We start from the raw sequence: 14,755 nt of genomic DNA, 5'->3' as shown, positions 1-14,755 counted from the left end.
CTCTCGAGTGCCATTGGTGAGAGTGCATGACCCAGATTCAACCACCCACCAGGACCTGACTTACGTACCACCAGCGACTGGCCTTTAGGTCTATGTGTGAGGAAACAGACCCTCTCAGCCCTCTTCTTCTTCTGCAGTGGCCAAAGTGAAAGGTGCCAGAATGGAAAGATCCCGAGATGCACTGTGACAGTGCCAAGTCTCCTTGGTTATGTTTTTTTCTTCCAACACCTGGCCCCTCAAAGAGGGCGTTAACATGATATCCACTGAGGTAGATGTAATCATAGATGGTACTGCAGCACTGGGGTCCAACAGAGGCTGGAATGCAGCCTTGATGAGGATTTTCAGGTGCTGGTCACGCTATTCTGGCATCCTTCATCAGAATTCCCAACAGATGTATTGGAAAAGACTCAACGACACAAAAACGATTAGGGGTATGGAATGGATGTCACGTGAGGAGAGATTAACAAGACTGGTATTTTGCAGCTTGGAAAACAGACCACTAAGGGAGTTATGATAGAGTTTTATAAATCATAACTGGGGTGGAGAAAATGAATAAAAAATGAGTTATTACTTTTTCCTATAACACAAGAACTAAGGCTCACCAAATGAAGTTAATTGGTAGCAAGTTTAAAACAAACAAAATGAAATATTTGTTCACACAACACACAATCAACCTGTGAAATTCTTTGCCAGAGAGTTTGTTGTGAAGACCAAGACCTATAACACGGGTCAAAACAGAGATAGATAAATTCCTGGAGGATATGCCCATCAATGGCTATTAGCCAGGACAGGCAGGGATGGTGTCCATAGACTGATTGTCAGAAGCTAGGAGTGGGCAACAGAGAATGGATCACTTGATGACTGCCTGTTCTGTTTGCCCCCCGCAGACCTGGCATTAGCCATTGCCAGCAGACAGAATACTAGGCTTGATAGACCTTTGGTCAGATCCAATTATGTTCATAGATCTTGCAGTGGTCTTTGTGGTGATTCCCACACATCCTGTCCAACGTGTCTGAGAGATGATCACTCTTTGGCATTTGTTTCATGCACACCTTACAGGTCTGGAAACTCAGAGGCCTCTGTATGCCCTGAGGCAAAACTCAGCAAACACCTATAACTGGAAAATCAACACTAATGCACTGTTAAAGAACTGTAAGTACAAAAACTAAGGACATAAACTATGCAAGGGACACAGTGTCTTGTAAGGAAGAGAAAGGGCTGGAGGCAGCCAACTCTCAGCACTGCTCTGACTGTTGCGCTGCCACTATCTAGCACCTTATTATCCTCTATGGGCTTAAGAACCGTTTAGTAATTAGTTCCAATATTTATGCAGACACTGAAGCCAGGCTGATACACCCCCCAAATTCTATGCAAATTTATGCTTACAGAAACATTTACTGTTTCAGTGCAAGAACTGTGGGGGAAGTGTTAAGGTGATACATTAAAGCAAGAGCAGCAAATGCTATTGTGAAACACGTAAGTATAAATGGAAATACTCAATTACATGGAATGGGAAAATGGAGATTAAATGTGCAGTTTCCAATATAGCAGTGTGAAAAATGCAATTTACAGACTGAAAACACTAGTTTTTAAATTTATATATATATTGATATTTAACACATATATTTAAAAACTAGTGTTTTCAGTCTGTACATTGAATTTTATAGATAGATAGATAGATAGATAGATAGAAAGGAAAGGCTACTGATCAAAACATTAGCTCACTTCTGTTCTGATTCAAGGACAGTCACACTTTTGTTTTGACTAGTCAGAATCAGAAATTACTCAAAAATGATTATACACTCAAGAAACAAACTTCAAATAAATCGTGGTATTCTACTTACCCACTGGACTGGTACCAGCTCCATTTGGCACTGAGAGATCTGCTGTACCCAACATACCACCTAACAATCAACAAAATCAAAGATAAAGCTGATCAGTTTTCATTATGATAATGTACCATATTGTATTAAAACATTTCATAACCATAAGCAGCAGCACAAGAGGAAATGACATAACTGGCTGATCTGTAAGGAGACTGGCTGCTGATCACCTTGGTCAGTAGAGGATGCTCCACCTTGCTTCCCTATCCCTATAGGTCAAAAACTGGTATGCTTTACTAGCAACAGGAAATGAAGAGAAAAACTCAATGGCTAAGGAGGAGCTGCCATTCACCCCAAAGCTATGAAGCTCACTGCCACTGCATCCAGAAGAGGAGATGTATTGTGCTGGTAGATGAGGATTCCCTCCTGAGGGAAAATGGGAATTCATCTGCTAATCTGACATGTCCCAGGAGATATGCCCATCTGAGAGGTCACAGAGAAGTTGCAGATGCTCATCCAGCCTTCTGATTACTATTTTATTCTGCTCATCCATGTGGCATTAATGATACCAGCCTGGTCTAGTCCTGAACAAATCAGCAGACCAGACAACAGGACCTGAGGAGTGAGAGAGAAAGAGTCAGAGGTGCAGGATGAGTTCTACATGAGGACTTTGGCTTATTTGACCACAGGATGCTTAGAAAAGATGGGGTACACCTGAACAAGAAGGAGAAGAAACATCTTGTGGACTGATTTGTCAACTTTGTAAGGAGAGCTTTAATTAAGGTTCAATGGAGGCAAGTGGCAAAATGTCATAGGTAAGTAAAAAAAAGTACTTAGCTGAGTGGGAAGAGGGGTACAGTTATCAATGATGTCAAATTAGGAGGGCATATCAATTGGGAACCCACAACAGTCAGTCCTGGGTTTGACACTAATTATTTTCATTGATGATTTGGATAACGGAAGAGAGAATATGCTTATAAAGTTGGCATATGACATCAACCTGAGATGGGATGCAAGCACTTTGGAGGACAGGTTTACAATTCAAGATGATCTTGAAGATGATCCTCAAATTGTCCTAACTTCAACAGGATGAAATCCAAGAAATACAAGTGCAATGAACTTCATTTATGAAGGAAAAATAAGTGCACACTGACAAAATGGGGAATAATTGTCTAGGCGGTAATACTGCTGAAAAGGACCTGGGGACTATAGTGGACCACAAATTCAATGAGCTGCAGCCAGTGAGATTCAGATGCAAAAAAGGCTACAGTGATTCTGGGGTGTGTTAACAGGAGTGTTATGTGCAAATCACAAGAGGTAATTGTCCTTCTCTACTTAGCACTAGAGAGGCCCTAATTGGAGTACTGTCTCCCATTCCTGGTATCACAATTTAGGAAAGATATGGGCAAACTGGAAAGAGTCCAGAGGAGAGTAACAAAAACGAGAAAAGGTTTGAAAAACCCAATTTATGAGGAATGGGAAAAATGGGCATGTGCAGTCTTGAGAAAAGAGAACTGAGTGGGGACCTAATAACAGTCTTCCGGTATTTTAAGGAGTTTTATAAAGAATATGGGGATCACTGTTTTCTATGTCCACTGAAGGTAGGACAAGTAGTAGTGGGCTAAATCTGCAACAAGAAAGATTTAGGTTAAGCATTAGGAAAACCTTTGCAACTATAAAGGTACAGTCAATTTCTGGAATAGGCTTCCAAGAGAGGTTGTGGAGGCCATGTCATTAGAAATTTTTACAAACAAGTTGGACAAAGTCCTGTCAGAGTTAATCAATATTTAGTTGGCCTGGCATAGCACAGAGGGCTAGATCTGATGACTTCTCAAAGTCCCTTCTAACCCTACATTTCTATGATTTTGTTTATGTAAGAACTCATAGCTACATCAGACAGTTTTGCCAGTTTTTCAGAATGTACGCTTTATGGGAATTAAAGAGGGAAAGATGAAAAAATGTAGCAATACTGAAGTTTTACCTGCATTGCCTGTACTTGGCGGTCTCTGAGGGGCTCCAGGAGATACATTTCGATGCAGCGTGGCCTGAGGTGCAGATAGCATAGTCGTGTCTGTTAATGATGAACTGGCTGCCAGTGATGGGGATACAAGGGAACTCCCTGGGTTACTGTAGGTTAAAGTATTGGGATTGGATACCGGAACCGTAACAGACATTGAAAAGTTCTGGGGAGGCAAGCCAGGCTGAAAACAAAAACAAGGCCATATTAATATTGCACAGTAATGTCTGTCAAGGCCATAATAAAATCAGACTAATTATGTTAGTTTAGTCATTTTGCCTCACACAAAAAATGCACACATAAAACATCCACTCTGAACGGAGTGGTATTATGAACTATAGCACTTCACTTGAAGATACATTTCAATAGGTCATTTATCAATGTCAGGTAAATTGAGAGCTACAGTTTGTAAAAACAATATACCAGAGATATTTTATTGCTATTCATCCACGAACTTTAATCAGAAATATACCTTTATTTAACATTTGGTCTCTGACACCAGAAATCTATTTGATAAGTGACATGTTAATAATCAATGAATTATCTTCAAAATGTCAGACTACATAAACATGCGCATTATAAAACTAAAGAGTCAGTCACAAGACAAGAGAGAAAAGTTAGTAATTTTTTTCTGACACTCTTGACATTGAAATGAAAGCACCACTGTTATCTAGTTCCAGAATGTATCTATAAAAGCCCAGGTGAGCAAAGTAAGGGACGGGCCTCCTCGGGGGGGGGGGGGGGGGGGGGGTATGAAATTTCAAAAGGGGGTGCTGCCTGATTTGCTGCTAGGTCTCAGGCTCATCAATCTCATTACAATGTTGAAATAAGTTATTGTTTTTATGTCTATGTATTCACATTTATACAGCTTTTACATTCTACAGACTTATTTTCTTACACGGACCGAAAGAGTGTTTTTTATATCACCATAACAAAAATTTCCACAGGTTTGGATGACATTAGAAAGGTTGGGGGGTGGCAGTGGGGGCTGCTAAGTGCAGGGACAAAAAGTGGGGCCCGATGTAACAAGGTTTGCTCACAGCTGTGTTAAAGGGCTCAATACATTTTACAGATGAGAAAATTGTGAAATGAAATAAGTTTATTCCAAAACCAATTAGGCTTTTTTTAAATTTGTCTGGGTAGCAAAGTAATGCAGTTATATATACAGTTATATATAACTATTTACTCTAATAATAATAAATGTATGTAAATTAGTGATATGCTGTACTGTTAATTATTTGAATACAGTAATTTTTATTGAATATTTCTTAATAAAAATTCTGAATATGCAAAGAGTTAATACTGGATAAGCTTTAGCAATACAAGGATGATAGCCCAATATTTCCAATGTATAATTTTAAAGGAATGTAATATTGGAAAAACATCTGACTTGTCTCCAAAATATATATATATATATATATACACACACACACACACACACACACACACACACACACAGCCTGATTTTCCCCCTCACAAAACAAACGATTACACCACCAAGATTAGAGTAAAAATTTCAGTACTATTTTAGACAATTTGCATTAATTACTTAATTTCAGTGCTATTTTAGTGACTATTTACATTAATGAGTAAGATGCCCAATAGAAGTGAATAAAGTTTTTGATTTAATAATCAACTCAAAAATAGTATACTGCCACATAATGTGTTGTATTCACTGATTACCAAAAGTTTTCCTTTTCTTTATAATACTTCTTAACACCTAGGGAGTGTACTTCATGCTACATTTTCTGAAAGTAAACGTTACAAATAATGTCTTCATACAGTATCTATATCAAAGTAATTCTGAGATGGGGGGGAAATCACCATTTATAGGTACTGTTTGAAGCACAAAGATTCAACTGCAATGAAGAAAAAGCAGTTAAGAATGCATTCTCCATGCACAAACATTCATTTAATGAGCTGTATTATTGATATTTGCATTTTTACTTGCAACCCACTTCAAAGAACATTTTCAATATATCTGAAAAACATTTATTTTCACACTGATTTTTAAAAATACTTTACATTCAAGCAGCACAAGACAACATCTTCAACAATTCCAAAGATACATTGAAAACGATTTATAGTAATAGTCTTCTATGTATTTCACCCTATATAGAAGCACTCAGTGATAGCAACTTTTATTGCTACATTAAAGACCCACGTTTCACACAGCCGGCCTATGTAAGGGTAGGCTTTTAGCTATGACCAACTACTTCAGGCTGTACAACCTTCTTCACCTTTGATAGGAGTCGCACAAGGTATTTCATAAAGGGTAGGTAACTATATTTTGTTATATGAACCACGATTATGGAAACAAAACCATATAATAGTTATAAATTAACCATATGTAAATAAATTTAAGGAGTTCCAACGTTTACAGTTTTAATGAGTCATTCTAATTATGGGAACTTTTCTGACTTGAATTCACGGTGCCCAGTGGAGCCAGAGAAGCTGACCTGAAAAGCTAATGTTCCTATAGAAGGGGGAGGTTTAAAGACTATACTGTAAGTCTGTAACTACTCCCATGAACTCAGACCTGGAGGAGATCTCCTGTCTCCACTTCTTGATATCTAAAATTTTAAGTCAATCTAAAGAATAGCATTAGGGTTCATGTTCAAAAACACAAAAATGGGTGCCATAGATATACACCCTAGAAAGAATGCTTCAAACTGGCAATGAGGGACAAAAGATAGTACCCACATGCAAGTGTACAGACCTTATTGAAACTACTAACAGTGAATATTGAGACTGACAGTACACAGCTAACCCCCATCAATGTGGATTAACAAAGGAATTTTTTTCCCCCACATCGGGAGAGTCTGTTGGCGACTATAACCACCTCTTCTTCATAAAAATCGCTGTTTCCATGGAGATTTTAAGATGAAACTAAGAAATCCAATTTTTAATTGTCACAAGAAATCCAATGATGTATACAACTGACAGCATCAAAATTACTTTTATTAGGAGGTAATATTTTTCTTTGGCATATTCAACGCTAATTTCTGATCTATTCTATAAAGTAAAATTAATTTAAAGAATTAATATGATCCCAGCCCACCAAACACACACTACAAGATTATAGCAGTGGCTCCTAAATTTCTTGAATTCTGAGATCCCTCCTCCAAACCCTCATCTACCTCCAAGACTGATGTTCCAGTAAACTGCTTCATAATCCCTAAAATAGTGGTAGGCAACCTGCAGGCCATCGGGGTTTTGTGTATGACCTGCAAGACATTTTGTTTATAGTTGCCCATGCACAAGATTGGCAGATTCCGCTGGTTTCCATCCATACAGGTTTTTTCTATACTGGTTGATGCACACATAAAGCAAGGGCACATGATGTGAAGTACATGTTGGTTGCACACAACATTAACTGGGAGAGTCTTGCACTTTCTCTGCATCCACTCAATGGAGAGCTGCTACACTTTAATAGGTGCACCCCAGAAACTCTAGGTATGCAAGCACAGTTAGCGAAACTACCCTAATCCCAGAAGACCATTTTAGACTATGTCTACAATAGACATAGCAGTCAACAGCTGATACATGAGTTTAGCTGCACCAATTGTCATTGAATTCCGTGGCTGTCTTCATGGAAGAAGATCAACAGAAGCGCTTCTCCCATCGACCTTTATTAATCCTCATGGCTTGCGAAGAGTTACGGGGTCAACACTGACCTTGGAAAGCACCGTTTTGCCCTGGAAGATTGATCCCGAGTGAGCTGATCTTCCGAGGTAATGTAGACACAGGTTTGGTTACAACAATCTTAGGCACTCAGTAGCCTAGGTTCCCACCACTCCCCTACAAAATTATGAAGTATTGTGGGCAGTCTTGTTGGTGCTGATGTGAGGGCTCAGACCCTGTCCAGTTTTGCTTTTGGATCTGATAGCTATACGATGGCATGAGGGAGGTCTTCTGACCACCTAATAAGCTATTGGGTGAAAATGTAAAGAAGTGGCTATGTGATTTAGGTGCTGAAATCTCTTTTCAAACGTGACTCATGCACTTGAGTAAGATTTTCAAAAGGTTCCTTACGTGCCTAAAAGATGTAGATAGATTACAAACGGGATTTTAATGAAGGTCAGATGTCTTACTGCTTAAGTACTTTTCAAAATCCCACCAAGCTCCTATTACCTACTCCCCTACCTAAATATCTTTAATGATCACACCTAAGTGCTTCTGTCACTTTTGAAAACAGGACTTCATTTTTTAAGTCAGGTGCTTTAGAAAGTATTAGCCAATAACTAATTTACTATAGGCAGAACTAATTTTCTGTATGAGAACATCTTCCCAGGAAATATTTTTAATCTGTTTGTCGTTTGTTGTACTCTTGTTTGATTACAAAGAGGTAAAAAATGCCAAATCTTACATCTCAAGTCCATTCTAGTTTAAAAAATGTTTTAGGCAGCATGTATAAAGTGGATAGGTTCCTGAAAGTTATGAAAGAGTATAAAACTTCAGGGAGTACAGCATGGGCGCTACAGGCCCCAAGCAAATTTGAGAACACCTACTTTACAGGATAGTTTTACATAATATTCAGAATTTCTTTTACACACACATGCATACATAATTATAGGTACATCTGCATCAAGCACTTAAACCATCTAATCTTTACTCTGGTATTCTATGATAAGCAAAATATTGTGAAAGTTCTCATGCACATGATAAAAGCACAAGCCATTCTTTAGTACTCACTGCGACTTTATGATTCCGCATCATATTATCAAACTCTTCATTAATTTTTTTATATTTTTCTTCTGTATGTGGCGTGAGCACATATGAAGTATCAGGGTCCGGGCTGTCACACCCTCTGTGTTCCTTCTTGTTCAGAGCCTAAATAATGAAGTTAATAAAAAGAATCAACAAAGAAAAAGTAGAGGTAAAATAAAAGTACTTACAGGGCCTCGCTTGAAAATAAAATCACTATCTTCATTTAGTTTGCTGTATCTGTCCTCCGATAGTGGACTGTGCTCAAAGTAATCGTCAGCATCAGGGCTCTCACAACCATTAAGGCCTTTTTTTCTTAAAGTCTGAAATACAATTGGAAAATTCACACACAAATAATACTAACTTGCCAATATTTTTGAAAGCTGAATCATATTCAGAGCCACTGAAACTACATAAAACTATCAGATATGAAACTCACTTTCAGAGACAAGCTTGGCCTTTCAAAATAAGTAGCTATAGATGTTACAACTATGGAAGGTGCATTTAAAGACACGGCTTTGCCCAGCTCTGATCTTATGAATAAATATAACCTATCATAACTTTGCCCCCCCCCCAAGAATTCCATGACAATCCTTTATTTTAATATGTTAACTGATATAATCAAGCAGTTTGACACTTTGAAGACTACAGCAAGACGTTAGACTCATTAATGGTAATGAAAAAGTTCCTTCTCATATTAGCATAACATCTAGTGCAATGATTTTTAATGGTGTACTCTGTAAGGCGGACTGTATACCAAAATAAATTATTAGCCTTGTATTAATAAAATATCAAAGCAGATTTCCAAATGTCTCACTAGAAAACAGTAACATTAACTGCGTAGAATACAGTAAGTAAAGTTTCCAAATTAATGCATTATTGAATAGTTTTAATAACGTATATAACAATTTGCCTCATTAGCTAAGGCACATATTTTCTGCAGTATGGCATAGATTCAGGAGATACACATCTCACAAAACTGGAAGGGATCTTGGGAATGTCATTGAATCCAGTCCCCTACCCTCTTGGCAGGACCAACCATATCCCCCCTGCCTTTTTTTTTTTTTTTTTTTTAAATCTATTTGCTTCAGATCACTAAATTGTCCCCTCAAGGACGGAACTCACAACCCTGGTTTAGCAGGCCAATGCTCAAACCACAGAATGATCCCGCTCCCCTATATGAATATGACAATCCAAGAACATTCAAAATATAACCTTATTTATTTAGCAAACCCTTTCTACTGTGTAGCAGTTTTCCAAACATAAGCTTTTTTCACTTGCATATCTTCTGCAGTGACTTAAGTGTGCTGCTCTGCTGGGATTTTTCATGTTTACTAAATATGGACCTGCAACATCATCTCCATAATATACATACCCTCCATGCAGCTACGAATCAGCTTCCAAGAGATAAGATTTTGAAGTTCGGGTCTCTAGCCTTAAGATCTTGAAAAGTATATTCGTATGCTTTAAAGCTTATTTTTTCCCTTGGTATTATTAGTTCAGAAAACACACAGCAAGCAAGCTCGTTTTCTGGTTTTAAATACAAAATCTAAGTTTTACAGCTTTAGGAAGAGCTTATTGTTAACAGAAAATGAAATATATTCATAAACATTTAAATATCAGAAGTGTGTGACAGAATAGTGGTGCAGACTGTGCCTTCATTTGGACAAACAATTCATTTTTATCCAGCTTGTCTTGATCTTAAAAATAAACACCCAACCCTACAAATTAAAATCAGAGCAAGTTATCATTTCACGTATCATAGAGCTACTGCATTGTCTAAATTTTCTAAGCGACATGAAAGACGTTTGAATTTCCATTCAACAGTAAGTGAATCTACTTTTAGAAGAATTGCAGTACAATTAATAGTATTTTTTTAAGATCTCTTGTATTTTTATATTAATAAAAGTACACTGATTCTTTATCTAAGAGAATAAGGCACGTTGATCTTAGGGTGACAGGGTCCACATTAACATCTTGACAAGCAGACAAACTGTACAGTTATCTGTGATTGAATTTCTTCAGAGAAATGTTTATTTTATGTTATGAATAAAGCTAGAAAATTGTGCACAACCTATTGCACGTCCACTTAAAATAACCTTCTTTTTGTACTATTTGTTAGTAAGCAACAGATTGCTTAATTTTACTTCCTAATGGTAAGATAATACTTTACAAAATTCAATTATGTAATATGAGATTCTCAAAGATCACAGTTCATCATCAGTGAGATATAATTCCTTCTCAAATTATTTGACATGTGTTGTTTATCCCACACACACTGGCTGGAACTTCCACAAAAATGTAATCACTAAATCAGCATATGGGGAAAACAGGTGTAGCTTTCTCTAACACCTGTCACAGCATTGATCTCTTCTGGTCTAACCAATCAGGTGGACACTTATATGGACTTAACCATACAAGGACCTGCTGTTTAGGACTCTGAAGGTCGGAGACTGTTATCCCTCCCAGCCCTCTCAACAAGTTCAGGCTGTCAGTCCTCTACACTTTGATATCAGCAGGGAAAATGTTAACACCATATAATCTGGATTACATTTAACCTTTCTAGTCTATAAATAGAATTTGAATAGGTTATGTCTGTACATGGATCAGAATATACATGCTGTGGCCAGCATTCCTTTATGAGCAGCAGTAGAAAAGGTTACAGTGAAGTAGCATTATATATTTATGCGAATTAGAAAAAGGCAGCCTGCATGAAGTGTACAGTGGACGTCTGTGTGAACTCCAGCTTATATTTTATACTTTATATTATTTTAAAGAGAGATTTTATTTCTATAATATTTAAAATTATTTTGCCAAAAGGTTTTAATAGTAATTACACTTAAAATCGAGGAATTTTATTTGTGTTTTCCTCAGAATGCCCAAATAAGCATTACAGCTTAAGTGGAAACTTCAGAATTTAATTCTCTCAGTGCACACCACCAGCCCTGCCCACTCTCTCTCACATTTAATGTAAAGGGTACATATCAGGCAAAACATACAAAAATGCACCAATCTATTTCCACTACTTATTTTTCATTCTGATAGCAATGGGGTTAAGCATGCCATGACTCATGAGGAAGTAAAATGCCTCCATATCTCCACTTACAGATTCTGGAAACCTTCACTCCAGACGGGGTTCCTGTCATTGTCCTGGAACTCAAAGCTATGCTTCTCTACCAAAGATAAATACAAGTATTTGTTTGATATCCAAAGCTCTGTCTTTTTATCACCAAAACATGAACTGTCACTCTGAGGGCTTAGCTGCCATAAAAAGACTGTCTACTTATCACTATCCAGTAGCATAATAGTAAAAAGTTTCTCCTGTATGGCTGGTACTAACAAGTGGAATGCTGTAATCTGTTAACAAGGCCAGGCGAGGCCTGTGGGAGACAGGCCAGTCTTAGTTTTCTCACAGGCTACAAAGTTAGACATGATAACAGGCTCTCTCTCAATAAAAAACACAAAGGTCATGCCTACTGGGAATCATTCTGTATGTATGAAGGAAGAAAAGTTCCATAAAAAAGTGATGTCTCCACCCTCCATATTTTCTAAGCTAAAAGTTATTTCTTCATCACTGCATTCAAGTAAGTAATCCTTGCAAAATTCTTTCCTGAATACGATCATGAAGACTGAAAAATGTTGAGATCCTTCAAAATAAAGCATGAAAACAAGGGAAAAATAGTCAACCGAATAATTTTCGGTAGCATATAAAGATGTGGGTCACACACGAAACACTGATATGGTACTAAACATAAAATCTTAAAGTTTTTGCAGTTCAAGATAACTAGAACAAAAGTATTTCTTTTACTGGCAAATTTGCCTACACATAATTAAAAGTATCTCACTAGAGGGAAGGGAAACATTTCATTTCCTGCTCTGCAATGGACTGTTCAAGCATAATAAAACAATAACCACCACTGTTTTCTGGATTACCTCAGGAATATACAGCCCTTACTATAAATCTGTACTACTTTCATTTTCTTTGTTGGTTCCCTGCCACAGATTTCTGAAAACATTTCCTGATTGTTACTTCCTAATCCACCAAGTTGAGCTTCAATAAATGTCATTTTGTAGTTTGGATGTTACTTTGGATCATTTATTAGTTGATCAGATCAGAGAACTACAAGATTCTTGTTCTAAGAAATTCACCATGAGTGTTTAGCAGAAACAACAGCAGGTGTGGAAACCGTATATACATTACAATTTAGTGAATACAATTGCTTAGTTGTGTTACAGTCAAGTCATTATACAAATGCCCCAGCAAGCTGTGATAAATGCTGGTAACAGAGTGCCTCAGAAGTTGTAAAATGGCTTTGTTTCCCTATGTAAAAATAAAAAACTAAATGACTGATGATTTGAGGTTGATTTTATTGTAATGACTGGTATGTTGAAATTCCATATGAGAATGTTAGTGAGGGAATAATCATAAAAGTTTTAAAAGTTGTGTTGGCAGCAGTACAAATGTTCTATCATTTTGCTGAACGTTTCTCTGACATCTTATTGTAAGGAAAATGTTTGATATTTGCTGGACAGAATGAACTCTGGGCTCAATTCCTCAACAGAAAATACACAACACTAATAGAGTCAGTGCTCACTCCATGCCTTTCAGCTTGCTACAACTAGTCTGAAGGGCTCCTCATTATACAGAAAATAATTTAGTTTCCCTATTCAATCCTGCATTATGCTGCTAAAATTTACAAAAATGCTAATTAGTATTAATTGCCATGGTAGTATTGATAACGTGACACCAATCCAGAAGCAAGTGGACTGACCTGCATAATAATATAATTGAGTTCTGGAATTATTTACCTACACCAAATTTTAATCAGCAACATACTTACAGAATTTGTGGATTTGTAATTCCTAGAATCTAATTGCTAGAACCATCGATTCCCTCCAACCTGAGCCCTCCATTTACCACCTTCTATCTCCCATTCAGACACTTCCATCACCACTTTAAACTCTTCTCTTCCACAGATATGTGACGCCCTCACTATTACTAACCACCACAATTGCTGGTAGATCTATAAGATCTGCAGTGTCCAAAACCCCTTTTCAAACCTTGTACTCTCCGAAGCTTTTCCAGATACACAAAAATTCTCTTGTGCTGTTTCCAAAGCAAAATCTCTTAAGTTTACATAAATGATAAAAAAGCAACAGCTTGTACCTACACTGAGAGAATGCAAGGTCAATATGAATCAAATGAGAAACAAGGAGAGGAACACTAGGATACCATCAAGTCACAGATTTGCACATTTTAGTGCTTTGTGCAGTCCAGATTTTAATGTTCCCTTTAATGAGGCTTTCACTACTTTACCTCCTTTTCACACCGGGACATCCATGATAAAAGAAAGTTAAGGTTGCAAAATCAATCATCAATCATCTGCACCAATGTTCCCTCTAATTATTTTCCATCCACATGTGGAATAAAAAGTTTATCATCTGCACCACCAGTAGAAACACATGCTGCTGGCTGTGGGCACTCTGCTAATCAGCTGTGTGGCAGCTGAATCTCTCCTGGATGATGTCTGCCCAAGCACACAGTTCAGAGGGTACACTGGCCTGCGTATATATCTTCACTGACTTGCCCAACATCACATCCTATTTTCTGGATTACTTTAAGAGGCTACCTAGTGTTTACACTAGATCTGTACTACCTTCATTTTCCATGTAGATTTCTAGCCAACAGACCAAGGCTCCAAATGCATACATGTGATCAAATCAGAGAGGCAGAAATGAATGTGCCTTGGATCAGTAACATGACGCTTCTGTCTGAACAACTCAAAATTACAGTGACATTCCTGCAACCATATCACATTGCATATCTTTATTACTGTTTATCATTAACTCTTTCAGTACTACAACTTCAGATTTCTCTCACTGAATATGCACACTTGGAAATTATTTTTGATTTTATTGTATTTGCCGTATTTTTCTTGAGAAGTTTCATGTTATCTTCCACACTTTTAAGCTTTTTAAATAGCTTTATGACTAGCTACTACTTTCTCCACAGTGGTGCTCCTCCAGCTACAAGATTAATTGCATTTATCATTAATAAACTATTTATTGCCTCTTTGAGATAATTAAAATCTTAAAACCAATCTTAACTATCCCTTGAGTACACTAACCAGACAACATTCTCCCATAATTCAAGGAAGAAAAACATATTTCTGTCTCCGCGATCATAATTTCACAATCTGACCTGAGC

The 14,755-nt window shown here is 37.3% G+C and overlaps 1 protein-coding gene across 10 annotated transcripts in view; it reads right to left on the bottom strand.

The window, feature by feature from the left end:
• The window catches only part of MEF2A (myocyte enhancer factor 2A), a 146,635-nt gene that overhangs the window by 25,827 nt on the left and 106,053 nt on the right, over positions 1–14,755 (bottom strand). For 6 of the 10 annotated variants that reach the window (XM_075007249.1, XM_075007246.1, XM_075007252.1 and 3 more), the window contains 4 exons: positions 8,739–8,870; positions 8,536–8,673; positions 3,805–4,024; positions 1,845–1,904 (listed from right to left, as the gene is read on the bottom strand). In XM_075007249.1, coding sequence (XP_074863350.1) covers positions 1,845–1,904; positions 3,805–4,024; positions 8,536–8,673; positions 8,739–8,870 — 550 coding nt within the window. The remainder of the gene's footprint in view (positions 1–1,844; positions 1,905–3,804; positions 4,025–8,535; positions 8,674–8,738; positions 8,871–14,755) is intronic. The other 4 variants (XM_075007254.1, XM_075007256.1, XM_075007253.1 and 1 more) reach the window with 2 other exon arrangements.

This window comes from Carettochelys insculpta, chromosome 12 (assembly GCF_033958435.1).
Source record: "Carettochelys insculpta isolate YL-2023 chromosome 12, ASM3395843v1, whole genome shotgun sequence".
NCBI classification, from domain to species: domain Eukaryota; kingdom Metazoa; phylum Chordata; order Testudines; family Carettochelyidae; genus Carettochelys; species Carettochelys insculpta.
The sequence above is the reverse complement of the archived record's forward strand: the minus strand, read 5'-3'. Positions and strand labels throughout refer to the sequence as shown.